The 22,854-nt window shown below is 33.4% G+C and overlaps 1 protein-coding gene across 1 annotated transcript; it reads left to right on the forward strand.

Moving 5' to 3' along the window:
* The first annotated feature begins 9,823 nt into the window (after window positions 1-9,823).
* Window positions 9,824-21,504, forward strand: LOC144854481 (uncharacterized). Its single transcript, XM_078712438.1, has 17 exons — window positions 9,824-9,833; window positions 10,740-10,905; window positions 11,237-11,340; window positions 14,345-14,413; window positions 14,540-14,658; window positions 15,400-15,489; window positions 15,589-15,783; window positions 15,870-16,112; window positions 16,539-16,733; window positions 17,146-17,316; window positions 17,414-17,716; window positions 17,916-18,020; window positions 18,229-18,433; window positions 18,570-19,160; window positions 19,310-19,858; window positions 20,029-20,779; window positions 20,874-21,504. The coding sequence occupies exons 1-17, from the start codon at window positions 9,824-9,826 to the stop codon at window positions 21,502-21,504; spliced, it is 4,497 nt and encodes a 1,498-aa protein (XP_078568564.1).
* Window positions 21,505-22,854: the final 1,350 nt, after the last annotated feature.

Genomic DNA, 22,854 nt, shown 5'->3' on the forward strand with positions numbered 1-22,854 from the left:
GGGCGCCAAACAGCAACATTTCAGGGCCACGCCCAAATGGGTTTATTCATGTGAAGCGATACAAGGTTGAATCTTTTTTTAATGGCAGCAGTACATATTGGGGATGACAAAAACACCAATGACAGCAACTTTATCCTGTACATAAGCTCAGACAGCAGCCCTAAAGGTCCGCAGTTTCCCCCTATTACCCTATTACGGCTATATACTCGGCGCGTATGTCGTCCTATGGCGTTCAGCTGAGTTAGAAATACGTGATACGGACTCGGACTGACAATAAATACACAGTAGAATGCTAGAACAATAAATAAAAAGAGCAGTTGTTTCCTGTACCAAATCATCAAACATCAAACTCTTAGGCACTCGCCCAAAATGGGTTTATCCATGAAGTATGTAATTATTTTTTTGGAAAAAATGGGGTTTTTTTTCACTTTATCCGGTACACAGCAGCTCAAATACCCGAGGCTCCATTCGTGATCAACAATGTCGATAATACAAACACATTCACGATAACGAGTGACTTTTATTTTATAATTGAAATAATATATCTTTAAATAACACAAACAAAAACACTTAAAATAACCAACAGCAGATTTGTATTTTAGGGTAACATTTTGAACAATTAATATTATATCAAAATCATTATTTCGATCAAAATAATATAATTTAAGAATATTTTTCAGATAAACTAAATAATTACACTCATAATGATCGACACCGGTACCGATTATTGTACATTATTATTATAACTCGATTTAAATATTGTTTTAATTACACACTAGACACTAGTGATGTATATTTGAAAAAAGGCAATGAAATCTAAATTTGCAACATTTTTTAACATAACATAACATAATAGTAAAGTAAATAATAGTTCGAATTCTACATAATCATTTAGAGAATTGGTAAGGTATAGATTAGACTATCGATTGCACACTATTACTGTATTTTTAACTCAATTTAAATTTTAAAAAAGTAACCGTTTTCATGTGAATTAGACTAATAACAACCAACAAAAAACTTAATTTGCCAACATTTTAAACATCGTTACTTGTCCATAATGGATCGACTACTGTATCGATTACTGCACATTGTTTTACTTTAACTGAACCAAAGTCAAATTTGTAATTGTTACTGTACTAAAACATTGACAGTGATATCTGATAAAAGGCAACATTAATAATACCGGACCAAATTAAATATCGTTACTTATCCACAATGGATCGACTACTACTACTGATTATTGCACATTATTTTACTAACTAACATAAGAAAGTGATATCTGATAAAATTTCATGTGAATTAGACTAATAAAAACCAACAAAAAACTTAATTTGCCAACATTTTAAACATCGTTACTTATCCATAATGGATCGACTACTGTATTGATTTTTGCACATCATTTTACTATAACTGCCCAAGTCAAATTTAAATTTGTTACTGTACAAACATTAGACAGTGATATCTGATAAAATGCAACATACTCAGGACCAAATTAAATATCGTTACTTATCAATAATGGATAGACTACTTTATCGATTATTGTACATTATTTTACTATAACTGCCCAAGTCAAATTTAAAATTGTTACTGTACTAACATTAGACAGTGATATCTGATAAAATGCAACATACTCAGGACCAAATTAAATATCGTTACTTATCCATAATGGATCGACTACTGTATCGATTATTGCACATTATTTTACTATAACTGCCCAAGTCAAATTTAAAATTGTTACTGTACTAACATTAGACAGTGATATCTGATAAAAGGCAACATTAATAATACTGGACCAAATTAAATATCGTTACTTATCCACAATGGATCGACTACTGTATTGATTATTGCACACTATTTTTCTCTAACTGAACCCAGGTCGAATATTTTACATGCAGTGTAACTACCGACACACTGTAAAAGCACAATTTAGCAAAGACATCGTGGTTACTGGCTGTATGCATTAAATAACTGAATATTGTACATTCCTCATATTCCATTACTAGCCGAACAGAATACACGATATAATAACGCTGTAACAAATCATGTAAAAGAAATCCAATAGCCCCTATTGGTTTTATTATATCGTGTATTCTATGAGTATGTTGCATTTTATCAGATATCACTGTCTATGTTAGTACAGTAACAATTTTAAATTTGACTTGGGCAGTTATAGTAAAATAATGTGCAATAATCGATACAGTAGTCGATCCATTATGGATAAGTAACGATATTTAATTTGGTCCTGAGTATGTTGCATTTTATCAGATATCACTGTCTATGTTAGTACAGTAACAATTTTAAATTTGACTTGGGCAGTTATAGTAAAATAATGTGCAATAATCGATACAGTAGTCGATCCATTATGGATAAGTAACGATATTTAATTTGGTCCTGAGTATGTTGTATTTTATCAGATATCACTGTATAATGTTAGTACAGTAACAATTTTAAATTTGACTTGGGCAGTTATAGTAAAATAATGTGCAGTAATCAATACAGTAGTCGATCCATTGTGGATAAGTAACGATATTTAATTTGGTCCGGTATTATTAATGTTGCCTTTTATCAGATATCACTGTCAATGTTAGTACAGTAACAATTAAAAATTTGACTTTGGTTCAGTTAAAGTAAAACAATGTGCAGTAATCGATACAGTAGTCGATCCATTAAGGACAAGTAACGATGTTTAAAATGTTGGCAAATTAAGTTTTTTGTTGGTTTTTATTAGTCTAATTCACATGAAAACGGTTACTTTTTTTAATTTAAATTGAGTTAAAAATACAGTAATAGTGTGCAATCGATAGTCTAATCTATTATACCTTACCAATTCTCTAAATGATTATGTTGAATTCGAACTCTTATTTACTTTACTATTATGTTATGTTATGTTAAAAAATGTTGCAAATTTAGATTTCGTTGCCTTTTTTCATATATAGGCCTACATCACTAGTGTCTAGTGTGTAATTAAAACAATATTTAAATCGAGTTATAATAATAATGTACAATAATCGGTACCGGTGTCGATCATTATGAGTGTAATTATTTAGTTTATCTGAAAAATCTTCTTAAATTATATTATTTTGATCGAAATAATGATTTGATATAATATTGATTGTTCAAAATGTTACCCTAAAATACAAATCTGCTGTTGGTTATTTTAAGTGTTTTTGTTTGTGTTATTTAAAGATATATTATTTCAATTATAAAATAAAAGTCACTCGTTATCGTGAATGTGTTTGTATTATCGACATTGTTGATCACGAATGGAGCCTCGGGTATTTGAGCTGCTGTGTACCGGATAAAGTGAAAAAAAACCCCATTTTTTCCAAAAAAATAATTACATACTTCATGGATAAACCCATTTTGGGCGAGTGAGTTTGATGTTTGATGATTTGGTACAGGAAACAACTGCTCTTTTTATTTATTGTTTTAGCATTCTACTGTGTATTTATTGTCAGTCCGAGTCCGTATCACGTATTTCTAACTCAGCTGAACGCCATAAGACGACATACGCGCCGAGTATATAGCCGTAATAGGGTAATAGGGGGAAACTGCGGACCTTTAGGGCTGCTGTCTGAGCTTATGTACAGGATAAAGTTGCTGTCATTGGTGTTTTTGTCATCCCCAATATGTACTGCTGCCATTAAAAAAAGATTCAACCTTGTATCGCTTCACATGAATAAACCCATTTGGGCGTGGCCCTAAAGTGTTGCTGTTTGGCGCCCCGTACAGGATAAAGTTGCTGTCATTGGTGATGTAATCATTAGTAGCCCACTACGAATGATATCCAAAAAAGTTTATCCTTGTATCGCTTCACATAAATAAATGAATTTTTACCCCACTATGTTATGATCCCCACAGGCCCCATGTACAGGCTGTGACCCGGCAGCAATGTCGAATATTGCATCTCGCCTTAATATGCACCTTACTACATCATCAAACCTTTTGTATCTTTTCACATGAATAAATCTTCCGGGCGCCCGGTCTAATTCCAAAGTAAATACTGCCCAGTACATAGGAAATATCACACTTATTTATTATTAACATTTTTACATGTGAACAGAAAGTCTGCTTCTAGTACCACTGAAAATTAAACAAAACATTGATATTAACATTGATAATGTATCAACATTGGAAGTGTATGTGTTGCATTTACAAATTGTTTTGCTTTATTAAATAGATATACAAGAATGACACATGTCTGTGAAGTTGGTTACTAGTTCCTAGTTCCTAGTTCCTTATTCAAATTCAATTAAAGGGACATTCACAAATATTAAAAAAAAACAGATTTTAATACGTCATAACTGTCTAATTGAGTTGATATTGCACCAACATGTTAGCCTTGACCTCCTCTACTTCTTCCGGTCAAAGTTTAATAACATTTTATGCATTTACGCCCTCTACGGCGAATAAGTAACTAGCTTTTACGAACGTTTTAACACTTGACCTGCTTAATTTTTTCAAAATATTTTGGTATGAATCGATCACCCTTGACCTACTCTACCATTTGCCACTCCAGTTCCGCGAACTTTTTTGCGTCTACGCCCTCTACGGCGAATAAGTAACTGGCTTTACGAACGTTATAACACTTGACCTACTTAATTTTTTCAAAATATTTTGGTATGGATCGATCACCCTTGACCTACTTTACCATTTGCCACCCCAGTTCCGCGAACTTTTTTGCATCTTCGCCCTCTACGGCGAATAAGTAACTGGCTTTACGAACATTATAACACTTGACCTGCTTAATTTTTCCAAAATATTTTGGTATGAATCGATCACCCTTGACCTACTCTACCTTTTGCCACTCCAGTTCCGCGAACTTTTTTGCGTCTACGCCCTCTACGGCGAATAAGTAACTGGCTTTACGAACGTTATAACACTTGACCTACTTAATTTTTTCAAAATGTTTTGGTATGGATCGATCAACCTTGACCTACTTTACCATTTGCCACCCCAGTTCCGCGAACTTTTTTGCATCTTCGCCCTCTACGGCGAATAAGTAACTGGCTTTACGAACATTCAGATATTTCACCACAAAATGTCTTTATTTCCAATTTAGGTAGCGCCATCACACTCGCACGCCCTCATGTGTTGTTGTTGCAGTGCGCCACCTTGCGCCCTATCGAGCGACCTCGTGGTCGCCATAATATGTGTTAGTTGGTTCTAGTAGGCTTAGTGTCGATTGATATTATTTTGGTTTATTAAAAGTGTTCATATCTACGTGAAAGTGATTAGTCTTTATTGCCGTAGCTTTGTTGTATTAAGACGACTGCCAATACCGTTGGTAATGTCTTTATTATCGTTACTCGAGCACACGTGTAACTGTGACTGCTCGGAAAGTTCAGCTATTCTATTTATTGCTTCCAATTTTGTCCTTAACAAACGAGAACGAAAATTGTAGACCTCACCAATGTTGTCATTTAATTGATCGTCCGATAGCTTTTCTTCTACTTGGCTCTGGACGACGTCCAAAGCTTCTACTCGTTTGTCTAACTCTCCTACCTGGAGAGTCAGACTAGCCGATGTGGTACTCGAACTGTTTATCATCGTTGCCAGTTGGATGGCTTCCCGCGTTGCCCATCCACGGGAGGCTAATTGTGTTTTCAATAATTTATCCATAATATTACCTGATTCGTTGGTATCTTTATCCCGATCGTTATCCAAATTCTAGGCCTAGTAGATCAGGGAGGTTTCGGCACCAATTTTACTGACTCGAATAAATATATCGACCACTATTATCAGTAAAGTGAAGTTTATTGAATACTCTATACTTCAACATAACATAACATGACGACGTTTCAAACCAACCTGCGTGAACACGTCACCACGCTGTCCAAAACCAGGTAAGTATGGTACGGCAATCACGTACAAATACTTTCTAGCATTATTATAGGCAAAATACAATTACAAACAGTAAAGGATTTGTTTTAAATCCTATAATGAAACAATTTAAAGCATCAGTTATTGCATAACATTACTGTCTAAGGATTATAATGTAATGATATACATTTATAATTGAGAAATCAACCTTTGTATTAGAATTCAATTGAGTTCACGAACTTGCCCCTGAAAGTTCAGTCAAGAGATTTTTTAATGTCCATTTAGTACATTAGGCATAATTAATTAAATCCCAAAAGAAAACACTTTGCTTAATTTTATGAAGTTTCCCCTTGTTAAACCAGTAGAGATTGACACTATTTAAGTACAGATTTGATAATGATCCATCATTGAAATACCTTAAAATACAATTAATCAATCCCTCCAAAAAGTCCCTGGACCAACTTAGGACCAATCATTAACCTCAGAGAGGTCAGAAATGGCATATCTGTTTTTTACTAAAATTCCCCATTAGACTGAATATGAATGCATGCCTTCTAAACATTTTTTAGACCAAAATTTACTTGCTGCCCGAGATACAAGTACCTATTTATATTTGTTCATTTAACCCTTGACCCTGACCCTTTGACCGTTTGTAACATTTTTCAAAATGTGTAACAAATAACAAAATGTATATTTCGAACAATTTAAGACCAAATTCAAGTGTCTACGACCAGTAATTACGAAGATACATATATGCCCTGGGTTGTGGGTCAAAGGTCAGAAATGGCATTTCCTGTAATTTTTTACTAAAATGTCCTATTAGACTGAATATAAATGTAAATCTTCTGATCAATTTGAGACCAAAATTACCTTGATGTGACCAGTGTTTGTCGAGATTTAAGGACCTATTGGTATATGACCTTTTGACCTTTCGCCACATTTTCAAAATGTGTAACCAAGCCAAAATTGATTGTTTGACTACCCTAAACCAATTTCTGAAGTCAAATTCTCTGGACCTCAAAGAGAATACAAAAGTTGATCTAGCTACTAGAGTACACTTACTGTATGACATACACAAACTTACACATACTTATACATATTTGTTTTTTTGTAGTGGATCAACAAAAAATAAATAATTTACTTATTTCAAAATGAAATTATTTTAAAGACTAGGTATAACGATTCATAAGATTGCATACATTACTATGTAAAGATACTGTAACAAAGGTAGACAATGTGTAAATTATAATGAACTTAACTCCAACAAATTGACTACAGGATTAAGTTGCAAGAGAATACACACAGTATACTTTACCATTTGTGATAAGATGTGTTTTGCTATAAATTTATTGGTTGTCTATTTAGCACTTTTTAATACTTATATAGATTTTATCACTATTATTGAACTTATGATTATGATTTTGTTTATCAAGGATGGAAACACTCCACTTCATTTGTATCTGCGTGATACAAATTGTACCTTGGAATTAGTGTTATTCTTTATAAAGCAAGGTGCACCATTAACATTGCAAAATAAGGTAATTTTGTCACTAATAAACACTTACTGTATGACAGTACATACACAAACTTACACATACTTATTACATACATGGAGAATGGTATAATATCTTAATATGAATAATATATAGTATATATTGTAAACCTAACATAACAGAGTAAAATGTATAATTATTAATGTGTCAGAAAAATCTTTTATCTAGTTTTTTTTTTTAAACTTCATTATTATTATAATTATATAAAGATTTTTCAGTTCTACTTTTAGTCATTTAACTATTTGTAATATAATAACAACAAAATAGCAAATAACATAATTGACATCATAAAATATATAAAAATGTACCATAAATTGATTATTTCACTAAAAGGCATTTGACCTTTTGGATCATTGCATTGCCTTTATAGACTTCTTACTATAATATAGGTTCTATCCGATTTATCTCTGATTTCCTTTCCAATAGAAAATAACTAAATTACACACACCATTTTATGCAACTTTGTAGTGTGAAGAGATATGGAAATTTTGGTTGTACCACAAATAGATTTGGAAAGAGTCCACTACCATACCTTACCAATATGTTTTTATTGTTTAACAAAGATACCAATATATTATAAAGTGACAATATGAGTTTTTAAATTATTATTCATTTGATGTTGTTGAATTGTTAAATTTTAAAAATTGCTTTACTAATAATAAATAAATACAATAAAGGAGTTTGCTATGAAAACACCAGCGGTTTAATGGTAGTGTCTGTATATGAAGCATACTAGCAGTTTTTTTTTTTTTTTTTTTTTTCTTTTACACATTATTAGCATACTAATGTGTGTTTATTTTAATATTTATAGATATCATAGTCTACTATACTGCCCTGATTTACGAAAGGGCATTATCTCAATTTTTTTCAAAATTGAGATTTTTGTCTTACATGACTTTTGAGGGTATAATCTATCATTTAAACTTAACAGCTACTAACAATTTTTTCTATAAATATTAAAAATATTTAAAAAATTAAAATCAGTTTGGGCATTATCTTTATTCATACCTACAAAAAATTCAGCAGAAAGCATTATCTTAAAAAAACAATACACAACAGGAAATGATCGCTTGACTGCACACTGAAGCAGTAACAATTATCCAATCAGAGGTTGACTTGATGCATGCTAATTAGCACGCTCAAACTATGTTTGTAGATGTTAACTAAAATAAATTGAATCTTTTAATCAAAATATTGTATTTGACAACACTAAAATACATTTATGTGGATACCAAACTAAAATGGAAAAACATGACTACAAAGAACATTTTCAAGTGCCTATTGAATGAGTAGGCCTAAGTTTATTACTTTTTATTACTTATGTCTTCGTTATTATCCTTGAAAATGTTGAAAATGTAAAAAAAAGTCCAATGGTCATTTGTAGTGTTTTCCAATTGATATTTAAATCAATGTCAAGCAACTTTTGTTATAAAACAATGGCATTGGGAAATTTGTATTTTAGTCTTTTGAATTACATTTTGATTGAATAGAGCTTTTTGGGTGTGGCTGTAAGCAAGCGTAGTCATTACATTGAATTGAATTCCATTACATTGATTATTCCTTTACATTGACTATTCTATTACATATTAATATATTTGCATAATATTAATTTGTACTTTTTATAGACAACAAAATGTCTCATACCGACTTCTATGCATACCAAAAATTCATGATGTTAAAAAAGTACTATTTTAAAAAGTTGAAACAAAATTAAACCGGAAATGTGAATATATGGATACCAGTTATATGTCTAGAGAGTTTTAAAAGAAAAACAGGAATTCCACAAATTAAAAAAGACAACATAATAAAGAAATTGATTCCACAAACAGAAAACTTTTGGAAAAATCTACCAACTTCAAACGTACGCAATCTGTTAGAAAACGAATAAATATATCAAATACAAAACTAAATATAATGCATAAAGCAATAATCTGTATCAAGAGAGAAAATGCGATAAAATCACTGTACATCGAGTTTTTATAAATGGTTATTTTATGTTTTTGTCATCAAATTTCATGAAATCCTTCCAAAGCGAGTACCACAATCCCGCCCCCCTAAACCCATCCCCACCCCCACAAACACCCTCCCCACCCCTCGCCCAACGGCCACATGTTACTCACTCTCATTAACTTTAACCTATCCCTAATGCAACATATTTGTCTTGTGCTATTAGATGTTTTGTAGTGTACATTCTATGTAAATATAGAGATAATGCCTTTTGTTAAATTATCTATTGTTATTAGTTAGTATGAATAATTTACAAGAAGGAATTATCTCAATTTTGACCCCCTAAAAAATAAATTATTAAAATAAAATTCATGTTACATATTTTCTATATATGTACTAATACCTATTATAACTGAAAAACCATTAATTTGTCTTTAGATTTTTAAAGATAAACTCAAACACGTTTTGCTTATTTACTCAAAACTACATTTTTTGAGATAATGCCCTTTCGTAAATCAGGGCAGTATAGGATAGTGATAATGGTTTTTTATTTGATAAGGGTGTCTGGATAGTACCGCTCAGTAGCAAATATCAATTCATATTATTTCTTAATACTAACTAAAACATTAATTTGTTTATAGGAAGGAAACACACCAGTGAATATTTTAGAAAATAATAAAATGCACAAAAACAAATATGAAAAGGACAAGATTTTAAATTTCTTTGACAGTAAGTGATACCTTAATTTTATATTTTTAACTTGTAAGAGGTTAATTATGAACAATAAAAAATTATTTGACATTGTTTTAAATTTGATATTTATATAAATATTAGATTTATTAGTTCCAGTAGTATACTCCAATGGTAAATATGCTAGTTATTTACTTTGAACAAAAATTGAATCGAAATACGTAATGATTTACAGTACCTGAAATTTACTTTAAAGAAAAAAATAGTCAAATTGTCTGTATAATGTCATTTTGACTGTTTTTCTCTACGAAAGTAAATAACTTTATTAAAACTGCATAATGGCTTATTCAAAGTCTTTTTATTAATGTTCATTTTTCATGTTTTGGGGGACAATTTTTATTTTATTTTTTATTTTATTCAATTTTCAGGCACAAAAATACATAACAACAAGACAGCGGTGCAGCACCCTGGGGATTGCCATGAGTGTAAAGCTCTCCATATACTGCACTTGAACAATAAAAATACAAAGATATAAAAATTTAACAACAACAATCATTAAAATTGAATCTAAAAATATATCCAAAAATCAATACATCTTTAACAAAAATTAAATTATTTATCAATAGACTTAGATGTTAATCTTGTATGCTGATGTTATATATGAACAAAAAAAGTGCATTTCAAATTTGAAATTTTGAAAATGTTATATTATTATTTTTATATTAGAATCATTACTTCCAGCAGAAGTATATTCCAGGGGTAAAGATGCTATTAAAATATACAAAGATGAACTTCAAAATGGTGAAATTGCAGTTGTGAATTCAAGATGTATGTTTCTTGGGAAAGAAGGTGTTGGCAAGACTAGTTGTGTAAAGGCTATGCTTGGTAAAAGGTAACAAATAACCACTAAAATTAATGTTACTCTTCCCTGAAATAACTTTTAATTATTTGTAGTAATGTATCATATATCAAGTATATGTACTTTGATAGAAAGCCCATTTTTGTTTATTCAAATAAACATTATTCCCTGTTGAATTGAAGATTGAATTGAATTATTAGATGATTTTTGTTTTGTTCATAGTTCTATAAAAGTAAACCTATGCTATGATTAGTTTTTTTTATTATTTGTACAATTTCTGTTTTTCAGTAAATAATATATGTTTCAGTCTTGACATTTCTTCTATTAAGATAATGTTCAAATTTACTATAAATTGTTATAATAGGTTCAATTCCAGAGAGCCATCGACAGATGGTATCGTTACTACAACAGTGTTTCAAGCAACAAAGGAGGATTGTAGTAAGTGGAAGGAGGTGAAAGATGTAGATGGTGAGTCAGCATCATGAACTCTTGGTTCAATTAAATATACTGTATAATAACATGTTCATCCGACTAAGAAAGTTTTTTGAGATGTGATGTCACATTAACCGTACATAAAAGACAAACAGTCAAATGTCAGTTTAGACAGAGTTAGTAAATAGTGCTGTGTCATAAAAAATCAGACATATTCGTTATTTAGTGGCAAGGGTCAAAACAAACACGTTTTTTTGCATGTGCGACAAATGTTTTTTTAACAAAAAACTCCTCAATCTAAAGTTTAGATAATAATATTTATGAATCAAGTAAAAAAAAATTGGGGAAACTATTTTGCGCTCCGCGCCAGCGCCAAAAAGTTGTAAGAAATTCAATATCAATCAGATGTACCTATTGTTCTCTATTTAGCGCTTTAAGCCAAACTGTTACTACGAGTAACAAACTTTAAAGGTAAAGCGATAGGTCCTGAATAATTTGAAATTACGTTTTAATATAAACACAAACTAAAAATAAATTTGTGGTCAATTTTCAACGATTAACCCATAATGAAATTAAGCAATTACTATCTGAGCTCAACATTATAACTCGCTTAGCTTCATCAAGCCTTTTATGTTTTCCACTAGGTAAATTTATTCGCGCGAATTTAACATTTTCGCGTATACGCGCATGCGCAGTTTAATTTCATCAACAAAGTTTTCCATTGGGTGTGTGTATACGCGAAAATCTTTGATTCGCGCGAATAAATTCGCCTAGTGGAAAACAGGCTTTACCACATAATGTTCTTATCTTTTCATAATAGGGAGTTTTCGGATGAGCATGTAAACGTTAACCATAACTCTATTTTCCAAGCTCCGCCCACTTTGTAAATAAATTGATCTGCGTGTGCGCTAGCATTACGAAAAACTTTAGTTACGTGCGTCGAGAACCTTATTTCTGAAAAATAGCGTAAATGAAAAACGTTAACCGAAACATGATTAAACATCATTCTAGTCTCTAAACCCAAGGTATTCCATGATTTGTTTTAATAAGAGTGGCGTATGTTGGGTGCGCTACACATGCGTTGCGTTCTACACTTCCCGTCGAAGCGCGAAATCAAAAGTAAGTACGTTAACGCAACTGTTCGCTGAACTACGTTGTTATGCAAATGAGTAGAATGTTGACATCATCTGTGAACGTTTACGTGTTGTCACATGCACCCCTTAAGGGTCCAAAAAATCAATACGTCAGATTTTGATCTTAGTTTCTTTCGCTATCTTTGGTAATGAGAGCAACGCTAGGGCAGAGTGGTAGCATCCTGCATTATCTTGACGCAGATACACAGAGTGTATCTCGGGTGCAATTGATGGCAGCTGCCTCAACACATCGTCGATGATTGCCACAACAGTAGTACTATCCTGACTGCAAGATTTAAACATATGCACAAACGTAAGCAGCATCTGTACCTCTCTGTCTTTATTCTTTTTCGTCAAGACCGTTATGTGCCACGGAAGTCCACGCTTCCACCAGTCTCTTTGGCTTTTGCGGTATTTACGTGGTACAAACTTTATTGCTCAGTCTAAAACAATTAGGGCACAACCAGGATTCAAATCTCCTAAAATATCATGTCGTGCAGCGTCTTGATTAATGGATCTTAAGATATACGCCTTCCACGTCTCTATGTCTTGGACTGACTGTGTAATTACGTACTGCATGTCATCTTTCTCTTCAGAAGAGCAGCACACTTCGTTTAAAGCTTCATGAATTTCAGACAAAGCTTCTGGAAATATACGACATCTGTCACATGTTGCATTGTGGTCATGATCACAGACAGTCTGGTAATCTTTGTCTTCGCAAGAACTAAGCTATACGCCCTACAATGATCGGCAACTTCAGAATGGAGAGCGTAGAGAAAACTTTACGAGCCTTGCGCATGTGGAAATGTTTAGTACGGTCTTAAACTTGCTCCAGCATAATGTTCTTATCTTCTCATAAGAGATAAAGATAAAGGATATTTAATTGGAATTTTTACTTACAGGTTCTTGTTTAACAGTTTAAATTACATGAAATATATAAAAATATAAAAATTTTATTATATATTTACCTGAACCAACTTGCAGGAATGTTCCTATTTTCTTTAATATTAGTTGCGAATCTTCTTTGCTAATACCCTATCACACTTGGGTCCCCCTCTCCCTTGCTGTGACTGGAGAGATCTGGCGGCACTCTATGTATACATATGTTGTTATTTCCTCGAGACCAACCTAACCCAATTTCCGATCGATGGAAGGGACAAACAGTCCAACTATGAATATCAGCGGGCAAGGTAAATATGGCTGCTCGACTAAGAATTCGTCTTTTCTATCGAATCCACAAGTTCCGCCAACAAACCGATTTAAAAGAACATGAAATATCCATTGAACTTAAAGCCATCAGACAACAGTTATATATAAGAATTATTGTTAACACGTCTTTAAATTGTAAGAAGTTAACTAAACTGGATAACAAATCAGTTTCTTTGTCAACGTCAATGAAGATATCGTTGTCTATCGAATATACGCTTCACACTCAGTAAAGTGTTTTGTCTACTGTGGCTAATGTTTTAACTGTCGTTATTTTTCGATTTTCTCGAAAACTAAGCGATATTTTACCAAACAAACTACACATCAGGTTTACTTACATCAAGGTCTACCAATGTGCAAAATATGAGCCAATTCGATTTTTTGACCCTTGCCACCTAATGTTTGATTTTAAGTGACTGGCTCTCTTAAGCATGTGTAGACTCTACACAATCATCTCTGACAAAAGCACTGCTTACATTTAACTAAACACCGTCATCGGTATTTAAATTATAATTTTATAACACAATGTTTACATTTACAATTATGCTGTATTTATTTAAAAATATTGATTTGATTTTTTTTATTTCTGAAATACCGATTTCAGAAATGTGCACACCATTACAATCAATTACTTATCATTTTTTTATAAATGTAAATTGGTATTTATCTAAAGTACTTTACCTGTTTTTTTATTTGTACAGGCGTTGAGCTATCCAAGCAAATTCGTTCACATGCGTTAACAGAAAAGGTTAATAAGAAATTAGGCAAAGGTAGAGTTGGCACATAAAGCAATTCAAGCTTTATGGTTATTTAAGATAATCATCTGAAGATTTAAAAAGGGTAGATCAATGAACATATTATATTTATCGATGGTTTTATTTTGAAATGTTGTTTAGAAAGGAAATTACGAGCTATAGTTAAGAGTGTAATGATGGGAAAGGGAAAAGGAGATGTGGGTGACATAACTAGTATATGGGACTATGCTGGTCAACTAGACTACTACATAACACACAGGGTATGTTTGTTTTTATGCATCTTTATTACTTATGTATTATGACTATCATTGTAAAATCATTTAAAACTAGGTGTGCTTCTTTTGCTTCTTTCTGATTAAGGTTCAGATACAGCTAATTTAAAATTATAATAATATTTCTAAAAAATGTATTCAGCAATAGCAATACAATATTATGTACAGTATAACATTTAAAGATGTATTGTCCGTTTGACTAATTCCCAAAAAAAAGTCTAAACTTATCTTAACTTTCATCAAAAAATAGTCGAAAAGAAATAATTGAACTGAAATACAGACGTTTTTTTGTTCAAAAAATAACTTTGACTTCCAGTCAAAGTTTTCGATCAAAACATATCTCATAATGCAATGCACTTGTTTGGCTACTCTGTTTGCATAATCATAAAACTTCCTCGCGATCTATGTGAAAACACCTTCTCAACCGTGACGAGTTGTAAACAATCCTAATTAGCATCATGCATAAAATGCATACTCGTGGTTTGAAATCTTTGTTTACTTTCACTCGCAACGATTTTCCAGACGAAATGTAATCAAATTAATTTAACTGTTAATTACATAAACTTGTTTTTTGCTCGAATTTTCGACTTAAAGTGAATAACTTTAATATTACTTTGATATGGCCAATTTAAATTTAAAATATTTTGACCTTCACTTCAGGGACAATACATCTTTAAATATATGTGTTAGTTTAAAAAAACAATAATAAATGGTCTTTTTATATTTCAGTTTTTTCTCACAAATAAAGTGTCTTACTGTGTGGCATTTAATGTCAAGGACAACTTGGATGAACAAGCTAATCCACGAGATTCGACACTAGTAAGTAAAATGTATTACTAGCGAATTGTTAATTCACACATTTGTAGATTTAATTTTATTATACTTTTAAAATCATAATTATATTGCATTTGATTTTAGGATTCACTAGGTATGACTAACCTGGACATGAATTTGTTCTGGGTAAGGTCCATTTATGAACATAGTGTGGTACAACATGACCGTTCAGAAAACCCCATTTTAATTGGCAAGAGCATCATAGAGTCACCTCCTATCAGTTTGGTTGCTACTCATATGGATGAATTGTCAGGAACGCCAACAGAAAAACAGATGAAGGTAATAACTATAGTATAATATTTCAATACCATTCAACAAAACTCATTGAGTGTAAAATTATTAGTAATATAATTTAAATATTTAAGGCTGAGAAGATGTTCAAACAGATGTTTGATGCAGTGGAACGAATGCCGTATGCCAAGCATGTAGATCGTGAAATGTACATGGTGGATAACACTGTAAAGTCACATGAAGATATTAAGAAACTTAATCGAAATGTTGGTAGATACATGAAAGCAATGGTGGAAAAAATTCCAGTAAAGTGGGTTGATTTACAGGAATGTTTGCAAATAATTGGAAAAAAAAGATTGTACATTACCTTGCCAGAGGTAAGAATTTGAATTTGGTTTTGAACATTTATATACACTGTAGAGCTTTTTTCATAAAACACAAATGAATAGCAGTAATAAACATTTTAAACAGCTATTTATGTGTAAGATGAAGCAAATTGCAGTAAACCCTCTAAGTGACTAAATTCTCAGTGCAACATTTATTCAACATCATGTTGTATGTATACTCTGAATATTAATTTTACAATAAGATTCGCAATTGTGTTTTATTACATGATAATCAAATAATACAATCAGCTCAGCTGTGAGCAGACTGTATGCCAAGAGATAAAGGAAGAAGTAGTAGTTGAGAAGAAACATGTTGGCTACCATTACTGTACTTAATAATAATATGCTGTTTGTAGATTGTTTAATTTTAGAGAATTCAGTATAATTAAAACCATTTCAATTTAAATTCTGTATTAGATATCTAAGATTGCAACTCAATGTGGAATATCCGAGCATGTGCTCATCACTGTGATAACATATTTGAATGACACTGGAATAATCATGTACACCGGCACTAATGAGAAATTAAGAGACATTGTGATAACAAATCTTCACTGGATGATTGAAATTGTGACAAAAGTCATCACAGTAGTAACACCAACGTTTGAAATGGTTAGTAAATGCATATTATATATAACTTTAGATTTTCACCAGTCCCTTTCTTAGTCCGACTCATTAATGATGATGTTTCAATGAATATGGAAGAGGCTGGCACTATTTAACTTACCGGTGGACAAATTTTAATGTGTTAATTTTTTTTAAACTAGTTTTACCAATTTTTACATATTTATACATTTTTAGCAAATTTTGTAAAATACTACTTTTCAGCCTTTTGGCTGCCATTGTATTTTGATGTCTTTTTTATGAATAAATATACCTGAATATATAACTAGATTTTAATATACTAGATTGCAAATAACATAAAATAAAATAATATGACTCTGATTAATGTATATCTTCAAACTTGGTATTAGTTGTATATCAGTAGATCTATTACATTTAGAATCTGGTTTTTTTTTCACAGAAGAAAGTAGAAGATCGGAAGCAATTACAGAAGCTATGGGAAAAGCTTAGCAATGAAGGAGTTCTTGAAGAGAAGTTACTTCGTTATTTGTGGCGAAACGAAGATGAAGATCTCTTTGAAATCTTTGTAGAATTGATGAAAATTTTTCGTTTGCTCTTTGAGAAGAAAAAGGTTGGCAAATGCTCTACATTATTAATCGTTTCTTTGATGAAGCTCTTAGTAATCACTTGTACCAATTTATGTCTAATTGTAATTTTTATATTAACAGGGAATTGAAGAAGGTAACCGGGTATTCTTGGTTCCTTGTCGAATGAAAGTTGACAAAAAGGACATTCTGAAAGTCACAGCAGATGACACACAAACGGTATCTATTTATCTGACTCCAACTGACTTTCTTCCTGATGCTGTGTACAACACGTTGGTTGTTGCATTCCTGGAATTGATGACTGACAAGGGTATTGATGATTCAGAAGTGTTCCGGAATCGTAGTGATTTCAAATTTAGTAATCACACTGTCAGTTTAGGTTCTGTCAGAATTAACCATGATAAGGAAAAACCATACGCATTAAAGGTATGAAATAAATTACAGAATTCATTCATTATTATTATTATTATTCAAGGTATTTTTATTCAATAAAGGAAATCATACAGGCAGCCAAAGGCTGAAATGAGTACAATTTTACAGATATAAACATTTGAAATTAATGTACATTATATAATAATACAATTTTAAAAAATAATGTTTGTTAAATAAATATTTTCCTTTATAGCTTGAAATATCACGCTGGAATAAAATCAAGCGTCGTGTTGGTACAGCAGGTGATGAGACTGAACAAAAGTTGATATCTGAACCTCAACCTAGTGTCTGCATAGAGGTAATCAATATTAGATTATTACAAAATAACAAACAAGTATATACATTTGTTTTAGTTACGGTTTTAAACAGGACCATATTGAAAACCACCATATTTCTGAATTATGTTATCCTGTAAAAATATGTTTTAAATAAAAAAAAATGAATAAAAATAAATTTAATATGTAACACATAAATCTACCAAAATTAAATGTCAACCCATGTTTTAGGTTCTAAACTACCTGAAGGAGCAACTGAAAACTGTTTGCAATATATACGAGGGCATTGGATACAATCTACGTGTGTTATGTACTGCTTGTGAACCATATGAGCATCACTTAATTGATCTTGACAAGTGTTTGAAAAATGATTCTGTTCCATGTGGAAGAAAGAATGCTATGGATACTGCTCATATCAAATACTTTTTTTCAACTGGTAAGTTGGACTTTTATGCTTTATCGTCGTCATTACTTCATCATAATTATATCTTAATAGTTGTCATCACTATTCATCATTATCAATCAAAATAAAAACTATACTAATCCTAGTATTGTGTTATTGCATTATATAGGCCCTACTAAAGAACCAGTACCAAAGCCAGAGTCATTGCCAGCGTCAGATCTAGAGTCAGAGCTAAAGCCAGTAACAGCTCTAGAGTCGGAGCTAAAGCCAGTAACACCACTAGAGTCAGAGCTAAAGCCAGTAACACCACTAGAGTCAGAGCTAAAGCCAGTAACAGCACTAGAGTCAGAGCTAAAGCCAGTAACAGCACTAGAGTCAGAACTAAAGCCAGTAACACCACTAGAGTCAGAGCTAAAGCCAGTAACACCACTAGAGTCAGAGCTAAAGCCAGAAACAGCACTAAAGTTAGAGCTAAAGCCAGAAACAGCACTAGAGTCAGAGCTAAAGCCAGTAACAGCACTAGAGTCAGAGCTAAAGCCAATAACAGCTCTAGAGTCAGAGCTAAAGCCAGTAACACCACTAGAGTCAGAGCTAAAGCCAGAAACAGCACTAAAGTTAGAGCTAAAGCCAATAACAGCACTAGAGTCAGAGCTAAAGCCAGTAACAGCACTAGAGTCAGAACTAAAGCCAGAAACAGCACTAGAGTCAGAGCTAAAGCCAGTAACAGCACTAGAGTCAGTGTCATTGAGGATATTCGGAGGTAATGATATTTATATTAAGTAAAATAACTATATAGATTGTTGCTTATTCGTTCGTTGTATATAACAATTTACACTTGTATCATGTTAATATCTTAAAATAATTATAATACTATTTGTTAAAAACTGTTCTTATTTCGTCTTTGTACAGAATCATTTGTAGGATCTCAGTTTAAACCAACATCTAATGAAATGTTACAAACCAAGTTCAATGACTTGAAATATGATCTTGGCAAACTCTATGATGGCGAAAGATACCTTTGGCTAAAATGTTGCTTATTTGATGTTATTCCTAGAGCAGACCTCACACGTACTGATTTCATAGCAACTGATCTGTTCAATGTGCTCCATGACAACGGTAAAATCAAAACAGATGACGTCACCATCCTTTTTGAGGTTGCTGAGCTATCAGGTTTGCAGCTTGCTGTAGATCTGGTAAAGCAGTATATGAAAGATAAGAACATCAAAGGTACTGGTAAAAAGTTATCCTGTTACCGGAAGCGATTGTTTACGGCATTGAACGAAGTTGGACCAGACGAGTTAAAAGATGTCATTGCTTATTATGGACTACGAAGATTTGGTTTTCAAAACACGTGGGACGTGGTTTTTTACTTGGAAAGTGAATTACAGCTTGAGGATAAACCATCAAAATTAAGTGCGTTTGCAGATCGTATTGGAAAGAAAGCAAGAAATATTTTATGTAAGTATTTAATTTTCTATTATAATATTTTATTTCTGTTCCATATGGAAGAAAGAAAGATATGGATGGTATCGTTAGACTGTTATGTTTTATCCTTGTCATCACTATTCATCATTATTATTCAAAATAAAACTATACTAATGCTACTAATTTGTTATTCCATTATATAGGCCCTACTAAAGAACCAGTACCAAAGCCAGAGTCATTGCCACCGTTAGATCTAGATTCAGAGTCGGTACCAAAGCCAGAGACAGAGCTAAAGCCAAGGCCAGAGTCAGTGGCAATGCGAGAGTCGGAGCTAAAGCCGGTGCAAGCACCAAAGCTAAAGCCAAGGCCAGAGTCAGTGCCAGAGTCAGAGATAAATCCGATGCTAGCAACAAAGCTAAAGCCAAAGCCAGAGTCAGTGCCAAGGTCAGAGCTAAAGCCAGTGTCTGCGCCAAAGCTAAAGCCAAGACCAGAGTCAGTGCCAAAGCCAGAGTCAGAGATAAAGCCGGTGCCAGCAACAAAGCCAAAGCTAAAGCCAAAGCCAGTGCCAAGGCCAGAGTCAGTGCCAAAGCCAGAGTCAGAGATAAAGCTGGTGCCAGCAACAAAACCAAAACTAAAGCCAAGGCCAGATTCAGTGCCAAAACCAGAGTCCGAGCTAAAGCCGGTGCCAGCAACAAAGCCAAAGCTAAAGCCAAGGTCAGAGTCAGTGCCAAAGCCAGAGTCGGAGATAAAGCCGGTGCCAGCAACAAAACCAAAGCTAAAGCCAGAGTCAGAGATAAAGCCGGTGCCAGAAACAAAACCAAAGCTAAAGCCAAAGCCAGAGTCAGAGATAAAGCCGGTGCCAGCAACAAAACCAAAGCTAAAGCCAAGGCCAGAGTCAGTGCCAAAGCCAGAGTCAGAGATAAAGCCGGTGCCAGCAACAAAGCCAAAGGCAGAGTCAGTGCCATAGCCAGAGTCGGTGATAAAGCCGGTGCCAGCAAAAAGCCAAAGCCAGAGTCAGTGCCAAGGCCAGAGTCAGTGCCAAAGCCAGAGTTGGAGATAAAGCCGATGCCAGCAACAAAACCAAAGCTAAAGCCAGAGTCAGAGATAAAGCCGGTGCCAGAAACAAAACCAAAGCTAAAGCCAAAGCCAGAGTCAGAGATAAAGCCGGTGCCAGCAACAAAACCAAAGCTAAAGCCAAGGCCAGAGTCAGTGCCAAAGCCAGAGTCAGAGATAAAGCCGGTGCCAGCAACAAAGCCAAAGGCAGAGTCAGTGCCATAGCCAGAGTCGGTGATAAAGCCGGTGCCAGCAAAAAGCCAAAGCCAGAGTCAGTGCCAAGGCCAGAGTCAGTGCCAGAGTCCGAGATAAAGCCGGTGCCAGCAACAAAACCCAAGCTAAAGCCAAGTCCACATTCAGTGCCAAAGCCAGAGTCTGAGATAAAGCCGGTACCAGCAACAAAACCAAAGCTAAAGCCAGAGTCGGAGATAAAGCCGGTACCAGCAACAAAACCAAAGCTAAAGCCAAGGCCAGAGTCGATGCCAAAGCGAGAGTTAGAGCTAAAGCCAGTGTCTGCGCCAAAGCTAAAGCCAAGGCCAGAGTCAGTGCCAAAGCCAGAGTCAGAAATAAAGCCGGTGCCAGTGCCAGTGCCAAAGCCAGAGTCGGAGCTAAAGCCGGTACCATAGCCAATGCTAAAGCCAAGGCCAGAGTCAGTACCAAAGCCAGTCATTGCCAGCGTCCGATCTAGAGTCATAGTCGGTGCCAAAGCCAGAGCTAAAGACGGTGCCAGCGCCAAGGCCAGTGCTAAAGCCAAGGCCTGAGTCAGTGCCAAAGCCAGAGTCGGAGTCATTGTCATTGAGGATTTTTGGAGGTAATGGTATTTATATTAAGTAAAATAACTACAAAGATTGTTACTTAAAATTCAGACAATGTTTGTACAAGTATCGAATTGGTAAGATGAGCATGATTCACTTGATATGCTGAAGCTGTTGTGTAAAGATCTTGTAACACCTTACAATGCTCTACAGAAAGCTGACACCACCATGAAGTTGTTTAATTTATTGAAACAGGCTGGCCATCTTCCCGTAACCAACTTTAAAGTTCTTATCGATATCATCAATGTCACTGGTACCAAAGGTGCTCTTGAGGCTAACAAATATCTGAAGAACACACTTGACACTTGTAACAAATGTTAATGTATGGACAGAAGCTGATAGATTTCGACAAAACTCTTTCCCAAGACAATGTAATAAAGCTCATCCGTCTAAATGCCGTTCCTAGAAGACAATGCTACAACCAGTGGACTGTGATACTAAATCTTGAACAAAGGGGCATCCTAAGGGAAGATAGGTTCCTGTCATTTATTGAACATTTGAAAGAGAATAAGATGACAGTTTCTGTGGAAAAGTTAGAATAGACACGATTTAAACTATCGCCAAATTACGGTAGTTTAGGGAAATGCGTACAGCGATGGTTAACCATGTATCATTTATTTATGAATAAACCTGTATACGTATTCAATAATAAAAAAAAAATAACTTTCTTACTCTTAATATCATGAATAGCATATCTTTAGTGGTTAAGGTAATATATTATTTCTCTGTATACTGACGTCACACATATAGATAAAGAGAGACTGTCCATTAATCAAAGTTGTGTACAACTTTAGTTATGGTCAAGGGGGATTGGTCAAGACTTGAAGTAATTGGTCGAGACTTGGAGTAAATGGTCGAGACCGGGGGGAAAATGGTCAAGACAGGGAGAAAAATTAATGTACACCATTTTATAAGTTTATAGTCACTTATTGTGTTTAATTTCATTTATGATTAAACCTGTATACGTATTCAATAATAAAAAATTAATTTTCTTACACTTAATATCATGAATAACATATCTTTAGTGGTTAAGGTATTATATTATTTCTCTGTATACTGACCTCACAAATATAGATAAAGAGAGACTGTAACTAAATTTTTATTGATTATTAGGGTTACAGTGAGAGTTCTATGCAAACATTAAAAGGTCAATTAAGGAGC

The sequence above is a fragment of the Antedon bifida genome, chromosome 10 (genome assembly GCF_963402885.1).
Source record: "Antedon bifida chromosome 10, ecAntBifi1.1, whole genome shotgun sequence".
NCBI lineage: Eukaryota > Metazoa > Echinodermata > Crinoidea > Comatulida > Antedonidae > Antedon > Antedon bifida.

What these genes read in the sequence shown, in the direction of transcription:
- LOC144854481 (XM_078712438.1), top strand. An exon ending in CAACAGAAAAACAGATGAAG is followed by an intron (nt 15,784 to 15,869) that starts GTAATAACTATA and finishes TAAATATTTAAG; the next exon opens with GCTGAGAAGATGTTCAAACA. An exon ending in GCAACAAAGCCAAAGGCAGA is followed by an intron (nt 20,780 to 20,873) that starts GTCAGTGCCATA and finishes TGCCAAAGCCAG; the next exon opens with AGTTGGAGATAAAGCCGATG.